Source organism: Oncorhynchus mykiss, chromosome 8 (genome assembly GCF_013265735.2).
Source record: "Oncorhynchus mykiss isolate Arlee chromosome 8, USDA_OmykA_1.1, whole genome shotgun sequence".
Classification (NCBI taxonomy): domain Eukaryota; kingdom Metazoa; phylum Chordata; class Actinopteri; order Salmoniformes; family Salmonidae; genus Oncorhynchus; species Oncorhynchus mykiss.
In genome coordinates this window covers 56,893,861-56,917,831 of record NC_048572.1, presented here as the reverse complement: position 1 = coordinate 56,917,831, position 23,971 = coordinate 56,893,861, and the positions used below count along the sequence as shown (strand labels likewise).

The 23,971-nt window shown below is 45.1% G+C and overlaps 1 protein-coding gene across 7 annotated transcripts in view; it reads left to right on the top strand.

Moving 5' to 3' along the window:
• The window catches only part of LOC110530203 (protein FAM110B), a 50,205-nt gene extending 28,959 nt beyond the window's left edge, over window positions 1–21,246 (top strand). Inside the window, exons 2-4 of one of the 7 annotated variants that reach the window (XM_036985758.1) lie at window positions 9,899–9,995; window positions 17,949–17,982; window positions 18,694–21,246. In XM_036985758.1, coding sequence (XP_036841653.1) covers window positions 18,882–20,144 — 1,263 coding nt within the window. In that variant the 5' untranslated portion in view covers window positions 9,899–9,995; window positions 17,949–17,982; window positions 18,694–18,881 and the 3' untranslated portion in view covers window positions 20,145–21,246. Of the gene's footprint in view, window positions 1–9,898; window positions 9,996–17,948; window positions 17,983–18,674 lie in introns of all 7 variants that reach the window. The other 6 variants (XM_036985756.1, XM_036985759.1, XM_036985757.1 and 3 more) reach the window with 6 other exon arrangements.
• The last annotated feature ends 2,725 nt before the right edge of the window (window positions 21,247–23,971 follow it).

The following is a 23,971-nucleotide window of genomic DNA, read 5'->3' as shown; positions in this document are numbered from 1 at the left end:
GCCTAATATCTTCTACCTTTTTTAGAGTTTAGAACAGGGAACAGAGGAAGCCAACCATTCTGGGGAGCCATACGGTGCATGTAGTGCAACCTCCTTTGTTCCAGAACACTAAACACCTGACTCAACTAGTTGGGGTTTTGAACCAGTTCTGTCAAGACCATGAATAGTTGAAGCAGGTGCTACGGTGAAACCAAAAAACTTGAATTTCCAAAAGGATCACTGCCTTGCTCGGTTCTAAACAGTCTTAAGTCACAGTAACCTTTAGCCTACATTGTCTAATTGTACACTGAAAAATCATTACGGCCAAGATTAGATTTGCAAAACCTGGACCCGTACAAATCAGCTGGGCTTGACAATCTGGACCCTCTATTTCTGAAACTATCCGCCGCCATTGTCGCAACCCCTATTACCAGCCTGTTCAACCTCTCTTTCATATCGTCTGAGATCCCCAAGGATTGGAAAGCTGCCGCAATCATCCCCCTCTTCAAAGGGGGAGACACCCTGGGCCCAAACTGTTACAGACCTATATCCATCCTGCCCTGCCTATCTAAGGTCTTCGAAAGCCAAGTCAACAAACAGATCACTGACCATCTCGAATCCCACCGTACCTTCTCCGCTGTGCAATCTGGTTTCCGAGCCGGTCACGGGTGCACCTCAGCCACACTCAAGGTACTAAACGATATCATAACCGCCATCGATAAAAGACAGTACTGTGCAGCCGTCTTCATCGACCTTGCCAAGGCTTTCGACTCTGTCAATCACCAAATTCTTATCGGCAGAATCAATAGCCTCGGTTTTTCGGATGACTGCCTTGCCTGGTTCACCAATTACTTTGCAGACAGAGTTCAGTGTGTCAAATCGGAGGGCATGCTGTCCGGTCCTCTGGCAGTCTCTATGGGGGTGCCACAGGGTTCAATTCTCGGGCCGACTATTTTCTCTGTATATATCAATGATGTTGCTCTTGCTGCGGGCGATTCCCTGATCCACCTCTACGCAGACGACACCATTCTATATACCTTCGGCCCGTCATTGGAAACTGTGCTATCTAACCTCCAAACGAGCTTCAATGCCATACAACACTCCTTCCGCGGCCTCCAACTGCTCTTAAACGCTAGTAAAACCAAATGCATGCTTTTGAACCGATCGCTGCCTGCACAACTAGCATCACCACCCTGGATGGTTCCGACCTCGAATATGTGGACATCTATAAGTACCTAGGTGTCTGGCTAGACTGCAAACTCTCCTTCCAGACTCATATCAAACATCTCCAATCGAAAATCAAATCAAGAGTTGGCTTTCTATTCCGCAACAAAGCCTCCTTCACTCACGCCGCCAAGCTTACCCTAGTAAAACTGACTATCCTACCGATCCTCGACTTCGGCGATGTCATCTACAAAATGGCTTCCAACACTCTACTCAGCAAACTGGATGCAGTCTATCACAGTGCCATCCGTTTTGTCACTAAAGCACCTTATACCACCCACCACTGCGACTTGTATGCTCTAGTCGGCTGGCCCTCGCTACATATTCGTCGCCAGATCACTGGCTCCAGGTCATCTACAAGTCCTTGCTAGGTAAAGCTCCGCCTTATCTCAGTTCACTGGTCACGATGGCAACACCCATCCGTAGCACTCGCTCCAGCAGGTGTATCTCACTGATCATCCCTAAAGCCAACACCTCATTTGGCCGCCTTTCGTTTCAGTACTCTGCTGCCTGTGACTGGAACGAACTGCAAAAATCGCTGAAGTTGGAGACTTTTATCTCCCTCACCAACTTCAAACATCAGCTATCTGAGCAGCTAACCGATCGCTGCAGCTGTACATAGTCTATTGGTAAATAGCCCACCCATTTTCACCTACCTCATTCCCATACTGTTTTTATTTATTTACTTTTCTGCTCTTTTGCACACCAATATCTCTACCTGTACATGACCATCTGATCATTTATCACTCCAGTGTTAATCTGCAAAATGTTAATTATTCGCCTACCTCCTCATGCCTTTTGCACACATTGTATATAGACTCCCCCTTTTTTTTCTATTGTGTTATTGACTTGTTAATTGTTTACTCCATGTGTAACTCTGTGTTGTCTGTTCACACTGCTATGCTTTATCTTGGCCAGGTCGCAGTTGCAAATGAGAACTTGTTCTCAACTAGCCTACCTGGTTAAATAAAGGTGAAATAAAAAATAAATAAAAAAAGATTTAGCCTAGATTTAGCGATCACAGAGGCCTGCTGGTTAGGGAAGGGTCAGTGTAGGCCTAACCACCTGAATGGCAGACCCTCCGACAACTAGGCTTACTGTTGTGTGTAGCAAAACAGCAGAGAGTCAAAGTAGCTAAATTTAAGCAATAACCTATCAGATGGAGTGCCCCAAGGGTGAGTCCTAGGGCCAGTTTCATTATCCCCACTGCTAAAAGTCATGGTCTTTCAATAATGTTTGGGGATACAGATCCCGGACCTACTTTTCTACATCAAGGACATTATTCAGCCACCTTATTTCTCCCATGACTCCCACTGTCCGGGACTGTTTTTGTGGAGGTGGGGTCAAGAAGGAGAGGGGAGTGCTACTCTCCTCTCTGTTTTCCTCCTGTGCCATAATTAACACCACCGACACACACAGCATTCTGTGAGATGTTAGGGATGGGGATGAGGTGGGGTGAGATGAGATGTAGTCAGGTGGGTTAGCGACTCAAGGTGATGCAGCGTGTGTGTGCGTGTGTGGGGGCGTCTGCCAGGAACCCTGTTTATAAATAGCCCTGCCTACACTGCTGCATCGTGGGATGCTGAGGCAAATTGTGTGGAGGCTGTGCTCTTTGCAGTGTGTGAGATAATCTGCTGTTTCTTATGAGGGAAGAAGAACAGATATGAGGCTATATAACTATACTGTTACAAAATTTAGAGAACAGATTTGAAAAAGCTTTAGCCTACTTAATTTGCATCAAAATTGAAAAAGTATTTCTTATTAGGCTTATTTGTCAAGAAAATAGCCCATACCGCTATTTTACTCTCTTGATTTAATTGCATTCTCTCAAAAGTCCTCCATGTGAAACTAAAGTAAAATAAGTTATGCTTAATTATAAACTAGGTGGTTCGAGCCCTGAATGCTGATTGGCTGACAGCCGTGGTATATCAGAGACTGTATACCATGGGTATGACAAAACATGTATTTTTACTGCTCTAGTTGTGTTGGTAACCAGTTTATAATAGCAATAAGGCACCTCTGGGGTTTGTGGTATATGGCCAATATACCACGGTAAAGGGCTGTTCTTTAGCACGACGCAACGCGGAGTGCCTGAATACAGCACTTAGCCATGGTAGCCGTGGTATCCCTGCTTCTTGACTCAGTGGGGGATCAGTGTATTGCTCTGTCAGCAATACCAGCTCCACCCCCTCGTGCCTTATTGCTTAATTAGAATATACCATTGTAAAATATTGCATATATTTTTGAATTGCAAATACCAACTTCAAAATAAGTTCTAACATACAGTACCAGTCAAAGGTTTGGACACCTTTTTTTTTTTTTTTTTTTTACCTTTATTTAACCAGGCAAGTCAGTTAAGAACAAATTCTTATTTTCAATGACGGCCTGGGAACAGTGGGTTAACTGCCTGTTCAGGGGCAGAACCTACTCTTTCAAGGGTTTTTCTGTATTTGTACTATTTTATACATTGTAGAATAATAGTGAATACATCAACTACGTCATTTCACAAAGTTTGATCTCTGCGTGTCTGGTTCCCACCGTGAAGCATGGAGGAGGTGTGATGGTGTGGGGTGCTTTGCTGGTGACACTGTCAGTGATTTATGTAGAATTCAAGGCACACTTAACCTTGATGGCTACCACAGCACTCTGCAGCGATACGCCATCCCATGTGGTTTGCGCTTAGTGGGACTATCATTTGTATTTCAAAAGGACAATGACCCAACACACCTCTAGGCTGTGTAAGGGCTATTTGACCAAGATGGAGAGTGATGGAGTGCTGCATCAGATGACCTGGCCTCCACAATCACCTGACCTCAACCCAATTGAGATGGTTTGGGATGAGTTGGACAGCAGAGTAAAGGAAAAGCATCCAACAAGTGCTCAGGATATGTGGGAACTCATTTAAGACTGTTGGAAAAGCATTCCAGGTGAAGCTGGTTGAGAGAAGGCAAAGTGTGCGCAAAGCTGTCATCAAGGCAAAGGGTGGCTACTTTGAAGAATCTGAAATATATTTGGTTTTTGTTTAACACTTTTTTGGTTATTACATGATTCCATGTGTTATTTCATAGTTTTGATGTTTTCACTATTATTCTACAATGTAGAAAATAGTCAAAATAAAGAAAAATCCTGGAATGAGTAAGTGTGTCCAAACTTTTGACTGGTACTGTATATACAGTGCATTCGGAAAGTATTCAGACCTCTAGACTTTTTCCACATTTTGTTACGTTACAGCCTTATTCTAAGATTGATGAAAAAACAATTTAATCCATCTACACAATACCCCATAATGGCAAAGCAAAAACAGTTTTTTTTAAATGTTGCAAATGTATATAAATGTAAGTATTCAAACCCTTTACTCAGTATTTTGTAGAAGCACCTTTGGCAGCGATTACAACCTTGAGTGTTTTTGGGTATGACGCTACAAGCTTGGCACACCTGTTATTGTGGAATGTCTCCCATTCTTCTCTGCAGATCCTCTCAAGCTCTGTCAGGTTGGATGGGGAGAGTCGCTGCACAGCTATTTTCAGGTCTCTCCAGAGATGTTTGATGGGGTTCAAGTCCGGGCTCTGGCCGAATGCCAAGACGTGACGCTTGGCATTCAGGCCAAAGAGTTCATCTTGTTTCTCATTGTCTTAGGTGCCTTTTGGCAAACCCCAAACAGGCTGTCATATGCCTTTTTACTGAGGAATGTCTTCCATCTGGCCACTCTACCATAAACGCCTGATTGGTGGAATGCTGCAGCGGTGGTTGTACTTCTGGAATACTCTCCTATTTCCATAGAGGAACTCTGGAGCTCTGTCAGAGTGATCATCAGGTTCTTGGTCACCTCCCTGACCAAGGTTCTTCTCCCCCGATTGCTCAGTTTGGCCTGGCGGCCAGCTCTAGGAAGAGTTTTGGTGGTTCCAAACTGCTTCTGAGAAGGATGAACACCACTGTGTTCTTGGGGACCTTCAATGCTGCAGAATTGTTTTGGCACCCTTCCCCAGATCTGTGCCTCAACACAATTCTGTCTTGGAGCTCTACAGACAATCCCTTCGACCCAATGTCTTGGTTTTTGCTCTGACATGCACTGTCAACTGTGAGACCTTATATAGACTGGTGTGTGGCTTTCCTGTCTAATCATGTCCAATCAATTGAATTGAATTTACCACAGGTGGACTCCAATCAAGTTGTAGAAACATCTCAAGAGTGATCTATGGAAACAGGATGCACCTGAGCTCAATTTTGAGTCTGAATAGTTATGTAAATAAGGTACCTATTTCTTTATACATTTGCTAAAATTTCTAAAAACCTGTTTTGGGTTTGTCATTATGGGGTATTGTGTGTAGATTGATGAGGAACATTTTTTATTTAATACATTTTAGAATAAGTATAATGTAACAAAATATGGAAGGGTCAAGGGGTCTGATTACTTTCCGAATGCATTGTATTCTGTATGTGTATATACACTGAGTATATCAAGTTGCACCCATGCTGGCCCCATGTTGGTGGCCCATGTTGACTCCAATGCTTCCCACAGTTGTGTGAAGTTACCTGGATGTCCTTTGGGGAGTTGCAGCGATGAGACAAGATTGAAAAAGGGGGTAAAATACAAAAAAATAACAACAATCTCCAGCATTGCAGTTCTTGACACACTCAAACCGGTGCGCCTGGCACCTACTACCATACCCCGTTCAAAGGCACTTAAATCTTTTCTCTTGCCCATTCACCCTCTGATTGAGACACACGCAATCCATGTCTCAGTTGTCTCAAGGCTTAAAAATCATCTCCTCCCCTTCATCTACACTGATGGATTTAACAGGTGACATCAATAAGGGATCATAGCTTTCACCTTGTCAGTCTGTTGTGGAAAGAGCAGGTGTTCTTAATGTTTTGTACACTTAATGTATAGAGCCATGTCATCATGGAATGCTCTGCCACCAAATCAAATCAAATCAAATGTATTTATATAGCCCTTCGTACATCAGCTGATATCTCAAAGTGCTGTACAGAAACCCAGCCTAAAACTCCAAACAGCAAGCAATGCAGGTGTAGAAGCACGGTGGCTAGGAAAAACTCCCTAGAAAGGCCAAAACCTAGGAAGAAACCTAGAGAGGAACCAGGCTATGTGGGGTGGCCAGTCCTCTTCTGGCTGTGCCGGGTGGAGATTATAACAGAACATGGCCAAGATGTTCAAATGTTCATAAATGACCAGCATGGTCGAATAATAATAGGGCAGAACAGTTGAAACTGGAGCAGCAGCACGGCCAGGTGGACTGGGGACAGCAAGGAGTCATCATGTCAGGTAGTCCTGGGGCATGGTCCTAGGGCTCAGGTCCTCCGAGAGAGAGAGAGAAAGAGAGAAGGAGAGAAGTGGAGAACGCACACTTAGATTCACACAGGACACCGAATAGGACAGGAGAAGTACTCCAGATATAACAAACTGACCCCAGCCCCCCGACACATAAAATACTGCAGCATAAATACTGGAGGCTGAGACAGGAGGGGTCAGGAGACACTGTGGCCCCATCCGAGGACACCCCCAGACAGGGCCAAACAGGAAGGATATAACCCCACCCACTTTGCCAAAGCACAGCCCCCACACCACTAGAGGGATATCTTCAACCACCAACTTACCATCCTGAGACAAGGCTGAGTATAGCCCACAAAGATCTCCGCCATGGCACAACCCAAGGGGGGGCACCAACCCAGACAGGATTACCATATCAGTGAATCAACCCACTCAGGTGACACACCCCTTCCAGGGACGGCATGAGAGAGCCCCAGTAAGCCAGTGACTCAGCCCCTGTAATAGGGTTAGAGGCAGAGAATCCCAGTGGAAAGAGGGGAACCGGCCAGGCAGAGACCGCAAGGGCGGTTCGTTGCTCCAGAGCCTTTCCGTTCACCTTCCCACTCCTGGGCCAGACTACACTCAATCATATGACCCACTGAAGAGATGAGTCTTCAGTAAAGACTTAAAGGTTGAGACCGAGTTTGCGTCTCTCACATGGGTAGGCAGACCATTCCATAAAAATGGAGCTCTATAGGAGAAAGCCCTGCCTCCAGCTGTTTGCTTAGAAATTCTAGGGACAATTAGGAGGCCTGCGTCTTGTGACCGTAGCGTACGTGTAGGTATGTACGGCAGGACCAAATCAGAGAGATAGGTAGGAGCAAGCCCATGTAATGCTTTGTAGGTTAGCAGTAAAACCTTTAAATCAGCCCTTGCTTTGACAGGAAGCTAGTGTAGAGAGGCTAGCACTGGAGTAATATGATCCAATTTTTTGGTTCTAGTCAGGATTCTAGCAGCCGTATTTAGCACTAACTGAAGTTTATTTAGTGCTTTATCCGGGTAGCCGGAAAGTAGAGCATTGCAGTAGTCTAACCTAGAAGTGACAAAAGCATGGATTAATTTTTCTGCATCATTTTTGGACAGAAAGTGTCTGATTTTTGCAATGTTACGTAGATGGAAAAAAGCTGTCCTTGAAATGGTCTTGATATGTTCTTCAAAAGAGAGATCAGGGTCCAGAGTAACGCCGAGGTCCTTCAGTTTTATTTGAGACGACTGTACAACCATTAAGATTAATTGTCAGATTCAACAGAAGATATCTTTGTTTCTTGGGACCTAGAACAAGCATCTCTGTTTTGTCCGAGTTTAAAAGTAGAAAGTTTGCAGCCATCCACTTCCTTATGTCTGAAACACATGCTTCTAGCAAGGACAATTTTGGGGCTTCACCATGTTTCATTGAAATGTACAGCTGCGTGTCATCCGCATAGCAGTGAAAGTTAACATTATGTTTTCAAATAACATCCCCAAGAGGTAAAATATATAGTGAAAACAATAGTGGTCCTAAAACGGAACCTTGAGGAACACCGAAATTTACAGTTGATTTGTCAGAGGACAAACCATTCACAGAGACAAACTGATATCTTTCCGACAGATAAGATCTAAACCAGGCCAGAACTTGTCCGTGTAGACCAATTTGGGTTTCCAATCTCTCCAAAAGAATGTGGTGATCGATGGTATCAAAAGCAGCACTAAGGTCTAGGAGCACGAGGACAGATGCAGAGCCTCGGTCCGATGCCATTAAAATGTCATTTACCACCTTCACAAGTGCCGTCTCAGTGCTTTGATGGGGTCTAAAACCAGACTGAAGCCAGAGGTTACTCAGGCAAAAAGCAAGTTTAGCTTTAAAAAACAGATAAACATATTGTATCAGAGCGCCTCTCATCTTTCGAAAGATCTAATTTAACTGCACTGTATATAAGAATATGAATATTTATATACGATTGTTTGTAGTATTTTTGTCGTCTCTTGGCGCCTTTTCAATAGATATCTCTTATTTGTTTTTCTTGTCTATAACTGTTCTGTACTCTGTTCATGTATTTGTACGTTTCATGTGGACCCCAGGAAGAGTGGCTGTGCAGTAGCTAATGGGGATCCTAATAAACATAACTACGCTGTGACTGTTTCACTCAATGTTCCAGATGTAGATTCTCAAGAGTAGAGCACTAAGTACACAGTGTACTCTTTCACAGGCTATGTCTCCTCTCTTCCAGCGGGGTATGCAACTGAAGTCCTCGAGGGCCTCCTTGCATGGTGCTAGCCCACTCTTTTTTCCCTACAGCCCAGCACACTAGTTCCCCTGTTTTTTCTGCAGTGCAGAACCATTGTGATTTCAGATAAATAATCTCTCTTTTTATAGACCTGTGATTGAGGCCTATCACTCAGCTTTGAAATGTGACAGGCTTTTAGAATGTCACACGCAAGCCATAGCACCTATCCACAACATTCCCTGTGAAATGTGTTGTCTAACTTGATTTCTGAAATGCCTCTGGTGAGAGAGTGGAGCTTTTCGTCTTCCTTTTGGAGTTTGATGTATCTCTGTGTTCCCTGCATCTAGACAGCTCGCAGCGCTAGTGTCTGATCGGTCTGCACAAGTGCTACTCACACAGCGAGAGCATCTGCATCTAGGAGAGTGGTTGATGGACTATGTCACTGAACCTGACTAGACTGAGTTGCGATAATGAAGACACAGTAGTTGTATATCACAGAGTTTCTAAACCCAGAGGTGCAACTTCGCAAGACTTCCGGGAACGCTTGCGAAGCAGACCAAAACAGACCAGGTTAGGGAAGTCAATGAGAGAAGTGAAACGTTCCTTTAGTTGTTCATTTTCTCAACCTAGATTCCAGCCAATGTCTTAAGTAGTTGAACATGTTATTACTCCAACCTCTTGGAAGTGACAAACTGACACGTTTTCATTTTCGTCAAAAACAACGTTATATCGAATGAGTGGCTTTGATTTGACCACCTACACATGCGCAGGTTGGCACGAGACGACCGTTAGACCCGATGGCATGTTTCTGCGGATGAACGCAGCTAGCCATCGTCACCATGACAGCACCTACCAGCGTGACCAGGGATTTCTATTGGAGAAGCAGTTTCTTCCGCTCTTCATATCGTCTTTGGTTGTACCCATAGACCTATCAGTTTCTTGGATTTCGTTAGTGTTAGTTTACTCAGTTTGTCCGATTTGATTTTTCAGACCTCATGGTCTAATGACATGAGTCCATGTCCCACACCATCTGTTGAGTAGCCTAAATTAAAAACTATTCTACTTCTTGCTGTTTAGAGCTAGAGTATTCCTCTAGTACAATATAGCCTATGTGTCACCTAAGAGTGTTTCCTGATCTAACCAGACGTATGTGTTATCACAGCTGTTTCCCCTGCTGACAACCTGCAGCGGTTGGAGGACAAGGGGGACTCAGAGTTGCCCAATGGACCAGAGTCTGCCAACACCTGAGCTCTGAACAGGTGAGCCCCATCATCATCTCCGTGTCCACCCATGCCTACACACCTGATTCAACTGAGTCTAGCCAGCCGGCCTGCCAGCCCCTGCTGGTATGCAGCTGCACCAGCCTCCCTCAAACTAGACTACTTCATCTTAGTCCATCTATTGGACCAGATCTATCAATTACAAAATGATCTTTGTGTAGGGCAGACAAAATATAAGACTACCTTTTGTGATTTGGTAGGCTTGTTAGGGCTAGGCCTATATTACTATATAGCCTATCTACAGTGCAGTCTGCTTCCTAGTGCTGATTAGGCTATGCGGTGTACAGCAGCTATGAAACATTGTTAATTAGTGTGTCTTAGAGGGTGTATTCATGCAGTAGAAGACCTAGCATGTCCGCTCATCTTGATGATATTGGAATGGGACTTGCGTAGACACCCTTACTGACAGTTGTGGCTGCTTCACGTTGTGTATTGTTGTCGTCACCTCCTTGCCCTTTTGCTGTTGTCAGTGCCCAATAATGTTTGTACCATGTTTGTGCTGCTGCCATGTTGTTGTCATGTGTTGCTGCCATGCTATGTTGTTGTCTTAGGTCTCTCTTTATCTAGTGTTGTGGTGTCTCTCTTGTCGTTATGTGTGTTTTGTCCTATATTATAATTTATTTTTAAATCCCAGCCCCCGTCCCCGCAGGATGCCTTTTCTCTTTTGGTAGGCCGTCATTGTAAATAAGAATTTGTTCTTAACTGACTTGCCTAGTTAAATAAAATAATTGTGTTCAAATGAGTCTGTCTTTATGGCTTAAAATCAGTATGGATAAGCAATGGACTATCTAGGCTATCGACTCCATTACACGCTCTTACAACGTGGTGAGTGACAGAATACGATATCTCTCAATGCTTTTCCAGAAGAGTGGTCCGCCATAACAAATGCAGAATTAGCCAACGGGGGCAGTAAAGTTTAAGCAATGCACTGTTTGATTCCATTAGTCTTACACCGACTAGTCTCTGCATTCACCCAGACCAGTTTGAGTAAATTAACATTACTGCTGGCGTGAATAAAGCTGTCAAAGGTGATGTGCTGGCAGCATGCAGCGTTGTAAAGAAGTGTCTGTGCTGAACAAACTGTCCCAAAACAGCCTCTTCCCCTGCCATCCCATTAGCAATATCTGTCAGTAGCTGTTAGGCCTGCTGATGGTGGGATCACATTCACCTAGCGTGTGTGTGTGTGTGTGTGTGTGTGTGTGTGTGTGTGTGGAGGGGGAGGTTTGTGCGTGCAAGAAGTAGAGAGGAGAGGGAGAGATGGTCAGAATTCATTTAGGATAGAGAGGGTCGTCAAATCACCCAGGGTGTAAGTACACATAACCCCACTACACACAAACAGTACACGTATTAAAAAGTCCTATGTCCTGATACTGGAGACCTACAGGGTGTGTAGGCTTTGGTTTTACACTCCTAGAAAAAAGGGTTCCAAAGGGGTTCTTCCATGTAGGACCCTCTGTGGAAAGGGTTCTACGTGGAACCAAAAAGGGTTCTTCAAAGGGTTCTCCTATTGGGACAGCCAAAGAACCCTTTTTGGTTCTAGATAGAAATAAAGGTGCTAAGAGTGTAGCCCACCACTAACACTGCTGATAACTCTAATCAAGGTCTTGTTGACTTTATGCATGCTATATAAAGCCTTTGTAAGTTAGTTTTAAAGTGGGACCAAGCCTCAACACCCTGTGGGACTAGGAGTGACAATGTTATCCATCAACTTGGTGTAGTACACAGTATTGTGGACGATAGTCTCACTACTATGCCACATGAGACTCAGTTTAAAGTGGGTCACCGCGTGTGGTGTGGGTGTGTGAGCGTATGTGTTATTCCCATAGAGACTGTGGTGCGTGTGTATTTGTCTCTCTGTCTCTCTAGGAAACCCTGTCTGTCTACCCTTTTACATCTGTTTGCCTCGGACCACAGATGATTCATTCATAGCTTTACCTCCTTCTGTACCGTCAGCATCGATTATCTCAACATCCAAAATAAGTAACATAGGACTGCTAGTAGTCGTATCAGCACAAATATGCTTTAATGGAAACGCTGGCACATTTCGCGGAACGTTTTTAGCCTGCTTTCGCTCCGTTCTTCCAACGAGCATCAAATTAAACGGACTGAGATTCCTTTATTTGTTAAAAATAGCAGAAGGCCTGAAAGAGTCTTTTCCCTGTTGTAAGATTTAACTGAAATTCTAAACAGTTTTCAGACTGGATGGTTGAACGTTTATTTACGCTGCGGGGACGGCCAAGATGTAACGGGATAGCTGCAGTGTACAAGAACAACAGATCTATTACAGATCTATTTTAGTGTCTGTTGACCGAGGACACAATGTCCTGGCTGCCGTCAATATCTCCTCAGAGCGATAGAGATCATCCAAAGTCTTGTATTGAGATTGAAAAGTATTGACATAACCGTCACTGCAATATTTTGGGGGAAATAAAGCAATTTTCTATTCTACCCACAAAAATCTACCATAGACCCCCCCCCCCCCCCCCCCCCCCCCATCCCCCATTCCTAAATTACCTTTCTGGGCCTGGAGCCAAGAAATAACAAACCTCCCCCTTTAAAAAAAACAGTCCCCCTTAACCACACTGAGATGAGAAACCTGGGAATGACAGTCCTGTTTCCTGTGGTAACAACATCTGCATGTGAACTTCAGAGAAGTTGTAGCTGGATTGAACCATGTTCCCGAGAACCACACACAGAGGTGATGGGAGATGGGGTCTTACCTCTGTCAGGAGTCCAGTGAAGCAGTGCCAGCACATATTCAATAAAACCCGGTATCTTGAAGGAAGGCTTGCATAAATCTGTAACATTTTGGGGAAATAAGGACACATGTTTTGGGTCACAGGGTGTCTTTTGCATTCAAGTGAATTGAAATGACTTTAAAATGACTAATGAATAATCTGGCCCGTATTTTGGCCCACCATCTCCGCTGTCTGTTGCCGATTTGTGTACAAGACATAGACAGATGGTTAGGGTTCTGAACCCTATTAACGTTCAACCACCAGTTGAATGACTCAACACAGAGACTGTCATTATGTGGGGGTAGGGCTGGGCGGTATGCCGTATTTTACTATATGCACACCCGAAGGTACAGACACATGAATGCACACACATTGTTGTATGGTGGTTGTCTCTTCTTAGCAAGTTGTAGCTAAGTCATGCTAGCTAGCTAGCTAGCTATCAAATAAGTGTACTGAGTCAGAGCAAATGTAGCTAGCTATACAGCCTGATACCAGTAACGGTGTAGGCCTAAATCAGCATGTTTGTGCAACAGTATCTTCTAATTCAAATAGGAATTGGGAATGCATGAATATGTTAGCTACATGGAGTAGCTAAGAGAAAGCATTTAATATTGACAAAGATTATAGGGTCCGCAAGGAAACACTAACCAACACTTTGGTTACTACCCTGTCAAGGTAAGTCCTCCCTGGCATTTTCATTCATTATCATGTCAAACAATACTGTATTCAAAGTAACCGCTTATATTCTAACTATAGAATTAGAATAATCATTATTTTTCCATGATTCCAACAGTGGCAATTGCAACATTTGGTTAAAAATAAGGCTTAGATTGTTTGCCAGTATCGTGCAGCCCTACTTGGCCGTGTGAAAATCATCTCAAATTAGTGCAGGAAATGCAAACATGAATGAAAATGCTGAAAAATACTTTTTTGTTGAAATATAATTGAACAGTATAAAACCATCAGAATGCAGAGAAACCTATTAACCTCTATTATTAAAAACATAACAGATTTGCAAACATCTGAGTCTTGAGAATTAGCGACAGCAAAACATTTGTCTAACCCCTTGCGCCTTAAAGCTGACCGTGTGTTTTATAATCAAGCCAAAGTGATTGAGGAAGGTGCTTTAGCTCGTTAGAGTATAATTGAGTAGCCTAGTAGTAACATTGTGTACTTCCGTTGTAGTCTGCAGCCACCAGGCCTCCCTTGCTTTGAAATGAGTTAGGATTTTGCATTCAGTACTTCCCTGTGCATGATGCATTAGTCCTGCAGCTATATTGGATGAAAGTCTTACTCCGTCTCACTTCGTCACAACAATAACATGATTTAACTGAACATGGGCCTCTAGCCATATAAGTCCAGTCATTCCATAATGCCTGACTGCATAGTACGTAACACCCTCTTGTATGACCGTCATGTGTTTAGGGCCTAGGGGTGAAAAGAGAAAAGGATTGTCTCCCAGAACCAGCAATGGATTTGACCTCTTGGCTTTATGTGGGGTTTTTCTATTGGCCTTTCATTTATTTTCAAGGAGGAGACAGTCTGTTATAGAGGTGGCCTATTAGGGAGAAAGACAGGGCACGTGGTATTAATTAGGGGGAATCGGTATCTTCAGACATAGGAAGAGGGGGAGAGAGCGGTTCGTGTGCACGCGTCACATTTGTGTGTGGACTTATCTGATATAGGTACTTTCGCTTTGATTACTGGAATCATGACTGTAGGTAACTGATTGAAAACAATTATCATACATTCTCTATTCTCTAGATGCTGATTGAATGCCTGGAGAAAAGGTACTGAACTCTGTGATGACATCATGCATATACTGTACAGTACATACAACACAAATTCACTCCCCCCCCCCCCCCCTCCCCCCCCCCCCCCCACTAAACAAGGAGAGTGTTGCAGGGCAGTCAGGGGACAAAAGCCCACCAAAGGCTGATAAGGGGTAAGAGGTTAACCTCTATGGGATTGTTGTCGCTATACCGGGACGGTTGAGCTAACGTGCGCTAATGTGATTAGCATGACATTGAAAGTAACAGCAAACTTTCCAGGACATAGACATGTCTTATTCCATTGTGGCGGCAGGTAGCCTAGTAATTAGAGCGTTGGGCCAGTAACCGAAAGGTTGCTAGATCGAATCCCCGAGCTGACAATCTGTCGTTCTGCCCCTGAACAAGGCAGTTAACTGTTCCTAGGCCGTCATTGTAAATAAAAAATTGTTTTTAACTGACTTGCCTAGTTAAATAAAGGATAAATAAATAGAAATATTGTTAAAAACTGCACTGTCCAATTTACAGTAGCTATTACAGTGACAATACCATGTTATTGTTTGAGGAGAGTGCACAACAACAAAAAACGTATCATGGCGACTAGTTTGATACATTCACCTCTGAAGGTAAATGAATTAACTTACATTCAGTAATCTTGCTCTGATTTGTCATCCTGAGGGTCCCAGAGATAAAAATGTAGCATAGTTTTGTTTGATAAAATAATTTTTTATATTCAAATGTAGGAACTGAGTTCTACAGTATGAACCCCTGCTGTCTCTGGCTCCACACCCCCCCTTCCCGGCCATCTAGATGTGTGAAAGTTAGTGTATAAGCTAATGATCCATGTATGACATTCCTGGGAGTGTGTAAATGTAAATTTAGTATTACCATATCATTTTTGTATGTTCTCTTTAGTTATGTACTTGAAAATGTATCAATTGACCAATTCAGCACATTTGGACAGACTTGATACAAAATATTGGCCTGTATTGCAGCGCTTCACTGGATCAATCTGAAACTTTGCACACACTGCTGCCATCTTGTGGCCAACATCTAATTTCCGCCAAAACTGCAATATTATATTATGGCCTTTCTCTCTCTTTCCCAAAGATGAAAAAAAAAGATAGAAAACGCATATTTTTGGTTTGTATTATCTTTTACCAGACCTGTGTTATATGCTCCTACATTAATTTCACATTTCTACAAACTTCAAAGTGTTTCCTTTAAAATGGTATCAAGCATATGTATATCCTTGCTTCAGGTCCTGAGCTACAGGCAGTTAGAGTTGGTTATGTCATTTTAGAGGAACATTTTTTTTAAAAGGGTCCGATCCTATTAAGACTAGCCTAGTAGTCAAGGGGGAGGATCATAGTCATTTGGTATATTGGGTAGAGGAGAGCCTGGCTTCATTCACTGTTATTACTGTGTATAGTGCTGGCTCTGACCCCCTCCTGCTCCTTAATTACAGTATGGGGTAGTGTGTGTGACTGCAGACAGTGTGGTGGCAGATTGCAGCCTCATTGTATGGGCCCTGCCACCGACCCACCCCCTTCTAATGAGAGATCAGTTGCCTGTTGTCCCGCTGTTTTACATGGTCCTCTGTCTCCCGTAACATTCATAGGTCATAGTTTAATATGCCTCTCTTGTGTTTACATCATAATACAGGCTATCTACAGGGTCCTGTAGATCTAAGGTCTAACCATGACCTTATCTATAGTCAAGACTTGAGGAAATTGAGCCTGGCAGTGTTTCTGTTCATTCAGACGTCCTGCTATGTGTTTTCATATAGCCGGGTTTGAGGCCCCTGAATCTGTATCCAAGGCTAACCAAACAAATGTCTTTCATTGAACCGAATTTGATAGAAAAAAAATGTAGGTGGGGGCAATGGGCCTATGGGCAAGGCAGGCCGCCTTGCCTAATTCGGTTTATTACCTGGAGTGTCTTACCGTTAGATGATGAAATTGGGTCCCTACGGTTACCCCGTGGCCAATGGCGTGTCTCGGCTGGAGCTGTGTCGTTGCTGGATTGAGTTTTGCAAATATGTCTGTGCAGATTGCTGTGGGACTCCCCAGGCCCCTAACAATATACTTATATTTCTAAATAGAGGGATGCGGGCTCACTTCAGGTCTTTGAGTGGTTGACGGGTCAGGATATAAGCTGTAGTGGTGTGTTTCTACACCGCACGGCGGGGGGGGGGGGAATTGGGAGTGAGTATTGGATGATCTATATCTAGTCTGGGACTATAGTCCCACCCCCATCCCGTTTGGATTAATTTGATTATGAGAAAGCGTGAATGATCACAATGATTCGGCTGGGTAAAATCAGAGCTATTGGATTCAGGCATTTCTATGAAAAAATAATTGCTGATATGTTGGGGTGGGGATAGTCACATGTTTGCAGATTGCGATTACATTATGTTGTAGTTTATGCAGTAAAAAAAAAACTGTCAATTTCAGTGATTTTGAGACGGGAATAGTCAAACGGTGCCTCTGTAAATTGAAGCCCCCCCCCCGGTCCAGGACCCCATCACACCATCAGTTTACAAACAAGTCCCAGGCAGGGTGAAACGTACAGGTTGCGCCTTTGTAATGAACTCATTAATCTACTCTTTAGTAAGCCAGACATTAGGGCCACCACCAGCCATGTGTTTTACGTTTTACTGAATCAGTCCAGGCGTCTGCCCCGCATCGCCCCAGACTCCCTCCCTCCCCCTCAGTAATGTATGACGTGTCGCAGGCAGCGCAACCACACACTCGTGCGCACACACACACACACACACAGTGGGTCCATAAAACTGCTTTGTCACTGCAATTTCCCTGTCCATTGGCCGGCACACAAACGGCCCTGTCCCTGATGCCACTGTAATTACTTTTATTTATCATCCCCCCACCCCCCCAACATCCTTGAGGTTCTTCGGTCTATATTTCACTCTGCACTTTCTCGATCTCTCTCTTCTGTCTCTCATTCCTTTTCTCTTGCCATTCTGTTCCTGTGTCTGATCTCACTCTCGTAGTCCCTTTTCTCTCTCTGGCTCTGTGGTGGGGAAAAAAACACACCACTGGCGGCTGTGTCAGCACTTTCTCGTGTGCGTGTGTATCTGAGGGAGAGCTGGAATAATCGCACTCCTCACTTTGACAGACAATGAGGTTCTTCATAACACTTGCGATGTTAGAGCAGTATGCAGGGAAAAGACATGGCTAACTGTATGCTTTTCTACTCAGCCTTCCTCCTTTTGACTAGGAGCATATTTCCCTCTGTGTTTGTGTGTGTGCGTTTGCGTGTGTGTGTGTGTGCATGTTTGCGTCTGCATGTGTTCCTATAGGTGTGTACCCCTCAACAGTCAAGTACATGCATGTTCTTCATGTTGTTGCTATGACTGTGATATCACCTGATCCCCTAATGCGATTGGTCTCTCTTTGTTTCAGATCTGCTGCCTCCAGTTGTGGGCGAACAAAGGAGGTGAGACGAGGTTGTTCCTTCCCACAATCCTACACCCCGGTGCCTACTGATCCGGACCACTGCTCCTGCACTCGCTCTGCCTCTCCCTTCTCCCCACTCTCCCTCTCTCTCACTTCTCCCCACTCTCCCTCTCTCTCACTTCTCCCCACTCTCCCTCTGCCTCTCACTTCTCCCCACTCTCCCTCTGCCTCTCACTGCTCCCCACTCTCCCTCTGCCTCTCACTGCTCCCCACTCTCCCTCTCTCTCACTGCTCCCCACTCTCCCTCTCTCTCACTGCTCCCCACTCTCCCTCTCTCTCACTGCTCCCCACTCTCCCTCTCTCTCACTGCTCCCCACTCTCCCTCTCTCTCACTGCTCCCCACTCTCCCTCTCTCTCACTGCTCCCCACTCTCCCTCTCTCTCACTGCTCCCCACTCTCCCTCTCTCTCACTGCTCCCCACTCTCCCTCTCTCTCACTGCTCCCCACTCTCCCTCTCTCTCACTGCTCCCCACTCTCCCTCTGCCTCTCACTTCTCCCCACTCTCCCTCTGCCTCTCACTTCTCCCCACTCTCCCTCTGCCTCTCACTTCTCCCCACTCTCCCTCTGCCTCTCACTTCTCCCCACTCTCCCTCAGCCTCTCCCTTCTCCCCACTCTCCCTCTCTCTCACTCCTCTTGTTTCTCTCTCTCTCTGTCGCTCCACCCTGGGGCAGGCAGGCTGTGGGGCAGTAGGAGCAGGGCAGCAGTAGGGGCTGATTGATGCTCTGTGGGGATGAGACCTGGCTGTTGAAGGCCAGTGGAGACGGCCCCCATTCTCCGCTCGCCTGGCTTCATGTGCGTGCCTGCAGGCTGCCCTACGCGCAGCAGCAGAGCCACCCCCCGCGTCAGCCACCACGGCGGCCACCCCGAGCCACCCAGACATGCCCACCGAGACCCTGACGCCGCTGGCAGATAGCAAGCCCCCCGGCCACGGGGCGGCCTTTGCCTCCACCGTCCCCCTGCGCATACTCAACAAAGGGCCCGACTACTTCCGGCGCCAGGTGGAGCCCAACCCTAAGCGGCTGAGCGCTGTGGAGCGGCTGGAGGCGGACAAGTCGAAGTACGTCAAGAGCCAGGAGGTCATCAACGCCAAGCAGGAGCCTGTTAAGCCCCCACTGCTGGCCAGGCCGCCTGTCTGTCCTGCCGTGGCTAAGAGAGGGGCGAATGGGGGCGGTGGTGGTGGGGTGGACCTCAAGGCATCCAACAACAACTCCAAGTCAGACACATGCACCACCACCAGCAAACGGGAGAACCTCAACCTGGAGATCCTTAAGAACCTCCTGAACAGCTCCGGCTCGACCTCTGAGGGCCACACTAAGAGCGCTACTCTAAAGCCCGGGGCCAGGAGCTGGGCCCCCCACCGCTCCATCCCCACCACAACGGACTGCTCTGAGCCCACCAGCCTCCGTTCCTTCTCCGAGTCCCTTAAGGTGCCTCCCCCTGTACCTGGCCGACGGAGCCCACATGGGGGCAACGCCCAGGGGAGCAACTTGAACCTCAGCCGCCGCCTGTTGGAGGAGCGGGGTGAGGGCGATCGTTCACCCCTCCACGCCTCCCACAGCTCCTCCGACATCCGCAGGCTATGCAACGGTAAGCCACTAAGGGCGGCCCGAAGTAGCAGCAGCTCCGCACCTCCCTTACCCCCCAAACCCAGCCCCAAAGTCCTTGCCCCTCTCTGCGACAACGCCCCCCAAGCCTCTGAGAGGGAAGCCAACCCCACGCTGCCCTCCTCTGCCGCTCCAGCTGAGCAGTTGGAGCTAGAGCTGGGGAGCTCTGTGGCCCGCCGGCCATCCCTGCATCGCTCCAAGTCGGACCTGAGCGACCGTTACGCACGAGCCGGCGCCGACGTGGAGCGCTTCTTTAACTACTGTGGGCTGGACCCCGAGGAGCTGGAGAGTGTGGGCGTAGAGAGCTTCGCCCGTGCCAACTCCGACATCATCTCACTCAACTTCCGCAGCGCCAGCATGATCAGCTCGGACTGCGACCAATCACGGCACAGCAACGAGGACATGACGGACGAGGAGGAAGATGCGAGCGAACGCGTGCCTTACGGGATCTCGGCCGTAGAACGCAACGCCCGCGTCATCAAATGGCTGTACAGCATCAAACAGGCACGCGAGTCGCAGAAAGTATCTCATGTCTAAAACTGAGGGAAGAAACAAACTAAAAAATATATATACTACCGATGCAATGAAGGTCTTTGGACACTTGCGCACTGAATCTCTATGAATGTCAATGTATTGATCTGGCAAGGCACCCGTGGATGGCTCTTGCGGTCGCTTTCGCGTTCAGTGTTTGTTGTCCTCTGAATCTGCATGACTCCTTTCACCCAACCCGCCAATGCGGCCTCCAGCTAAAGCAGCAGGTTTAGGAAAAAATAGCCTTTTTCAAGATGGCTGCCGTTCAGTGCCGTCTCTTCGAGCAGCGCAGCTCTCTCATCGTTTTGCTTTCTCTGTTTAGACCAGCATTATGATGCCAGCTCTTTTTAGGTGTGTCTTCTTAATGTCCTTACGTTCTGAACAACACTAAGCCTGGAAGCCATACGGGTGTGAATGCAGCGCTTCAGTGTGTAACCAGTCTTTAGTCTGATAATTCTCTCTGATGCATCTGAGCTTTGTGTGTGGAAAAAAACTCCCCTGAAAAAAGGACTGTGGAAGCATGGTACAGTCCAAACCTGCCTCACCCCTTTGGTACCAGGAGAGTTTGTTTGGTACATTCCAGACCCAGACCCTGCCCCCTTCCTGGGGAAACCCCAGCTTAACCCCTCTCTCAGCATTACTATGGTGATAACATTCAGGCAGCATCATGAAACCATTCAGCATTACGTGGTTTTTGCATCTGTTTAGTTTGTTGTCCATAATGTTCTTATTGACAGTTGGATTTTGTGGTACTGGCTTTTCTTTAAGATCTGTGTAAATGCTGTAAGAAAATGTACATACAATTTTTTTTTAATTGATTTTTGTCAAGAGGGCGCCTGTCAAGCTAACTTACTACATTGTTCAGTCTTCTCTCTGGGCTTGACTGTGAGACTGCGTCAAACCCTGTTCATCATCAAATGTGTATGACGTTGTTATGATGACATACATGGTTCAGTATATGGGGGTTGGAACTGTTACAGTACTTCAAAATTTAAGGCAATTAATTGTTTTCAATGTTATTTTGCATTATTTTAATAAATGTCTTGTTTTGCCATCTACGTTGAAAAATGTGAGTATTATTTCATTAAAATTATATTTGATGAGGAAACACTAAGCTCTGTTCATTTTCTGTACTACAATACTTATGGTTACCGTTACATCACCCATCTAACCGCTGGAGGATCAGAAGAGTACCCATGTTAGTCAGTGTAGTCTGTTGATGTTAGCTCATAGATCAGAGGTCACCAATATCACCTTCCTTGTGCGGTCCTATAAAGCGAAAAGCTGTCAAGATGTATTTTCCATGCTTCTATGTATCGCTCCACTGACAATACAATGAACCTGAGCTAGTATGTAAAACTGAAAAAGAGTCTGTTTACAGTTACTCCTATCTCCACTGTTCATGTTCCAGGTTTAAAAGGCTGTGGGATATGGCAGGAGAGTGATTCGTTGTGGGTAATGCAGTTTCTTTATGTAAATTGTTACTCCCCGAGTTCAGAGACGAAGTGATCTAATCTAAAACCAATGTGGAAAGGACAGATTTCCTCATCTTTCAAATACAGTTCATACATTCATACTATAGATCATTTAGCTATTTGAGTTTGAATTGTAGGACCCCTTTAGGTATAAAAATATCGAATTTGGCCTTTACTACTATAGCCAAGAGAAACACATTCATAAATAGTCAAAAAAAATCTGTATTTTTTGCCATCATAAGAAACAAGGTTTTGAAGTGTTTGTCTTATGTCTAGGAGATATAAGAAAGCTCATGGAAATATATATATATACAGTGGGGCAAAGAGTATTTAGTCAGCCACCAATCGTGCAAGTTCTCCCACTTAAAAAGATGAGAGGCCTGTAATTTTCATCATAGGTACACTTCAACTATGACAGACAAAATGAGAAAAAAAATCCAGAAAATCACATTGTTTTTAATGAATGAATGTATTTGCAAATTATGGTGGAAAATAAGTATTTGGTCAATAACAAAAGTTTATCTCAATACTTTGTTATATACCCTTTGTTGGCAATGACAGAGGTCAAACGTTTTCTGTAAGTCTTCACAAGGTTTTCACACACTGTTGCTGGTACTTTGGCCCATTCCTCCATGCAGATCTCCTCTAGAGCAGTGATGTTTTGGGGCTGTTGCTGGGCAACACGGACTTTCAACTCCCTCCAAAGATTTTCTATGGGGTTGAGATCTGGAGACTGGCTAGGCCACTCCAGGACCTTGAAATGCTTCTTACAAAGCCACTCCGTTGACCGGGCGGTGTGTTTGGGATCATTGTCATGCTGAAAGACCCAGCCACGTTTAATCTTCAATGCCCTTGCTGATGGTAGGCTTTGTTACTTTGGTCCCAGCTCTCTGCAGGTCATTCACTAGGTCCCCCCTGTGTGGTTCTGGGATTTTTGCTCACCGTTCTTGTGATCATTTTGACCCCACGGGGTGAGATCTTGCGTGGAGCCCCAGATCGAGGGAGATTATCAGTGGTCTTGTATGTCTTCCATTTCCTAATAATTGCTCCCACAGTTGATTTCTTCAAACCAAGCTGCTTACCTATTGCAGATTCAGTCTTCCCAGCCTGGTGCAGGTCTACAATTTTGTTTCTGGTGTCCTTTGACAGCTCTTTGGTCTTGGCCATAGTGGAGTTTGGAGTGTAACTGTTTGAGGTTGTGGACAGGTGTCTTTTATACTGATAACAAGTTCAAACAGGTACCATTAATACAGGTAACGAGTGGAGGACAGAGGAGCCTCTTAAAGAAGAAGTTACAGGTCTGTGAGAGCCAGAAATCTTGCTTGTTTGTAGGTGACCAAATACTTATAATAATTCATAATAAATCCTACAATGTGATTTTCTGGAAAAAAATTTTCTCATTTTGTCTGTCATAGTTGAAGTGTACCTAGGAAAATTACAGGCCTCTCTCATCTTTTTAAGTGGGAGAACTTGCACAATTGGTGGCTGACTAAATACTTTTTTGCCCCACTGTGTATATATATACATACACACACAGTTGAATTCGGAAGTTTACATACACTTAGGTTGGAGTCATTAAAACTCATTTTTCAACCACTCCACAAATGTCTTGTTAACTAACTATAGTTTTGGCAAGTCAGTTGGGACATCTACTTTGTGCACGACACAAGTCATTTTTCCAACAATTGTTTACAGACAGATTATTTCCCTTAATTCACTGTATCACAATTCCAGTGGGTCAGAAGTTTACATACACTAAGTTGACTGTACCTATAAACAGCTTAGAAAATTACAGAAAATTATGTCATGACTTTAGAAGCTTCTGATGGGCTAATTGACATAATTTGAGTAAATTGGAGATGTACCTGTGGATGTATTTCAAGGCCTACCTTCAAACTCAGTGTCTCTTTGCTTGACATCATGGGAAAATCAAAAGAAATAAGCCAAGACCTCAGAAAAATAATTGTAAACCTCCACAAGTCTGGTCAATCCTTGCGAGCAATTTCCAAATGCCTGAAGGTACCACGTTCATCTGTACAAAGAATAGTACACAAGTATAAACACCATGGGACCACGCAGCCGTCATACCGCTCAGGAAGGAGATGCGTTCTGTCTCCTAGAGATGAATGTACTTTGGTGCTAAAAGTGCAAATCAATCCCAGAACAACAGCAAAGGACCTTGTGAAGACGCTGGAGGGAACAGGCATTGAAGCAACATCTCAAGACATCCGTCAGAAAGTTAAAGCTTGGTCGCAAATGGGTCTTCCAAATGAACAATGACCCCAAGCATATTTCCAAAGTTGTGGCAAAATGGCTTAATTATTGGAGTGGCCATCACAAAGCCCTGACCTCAATCCC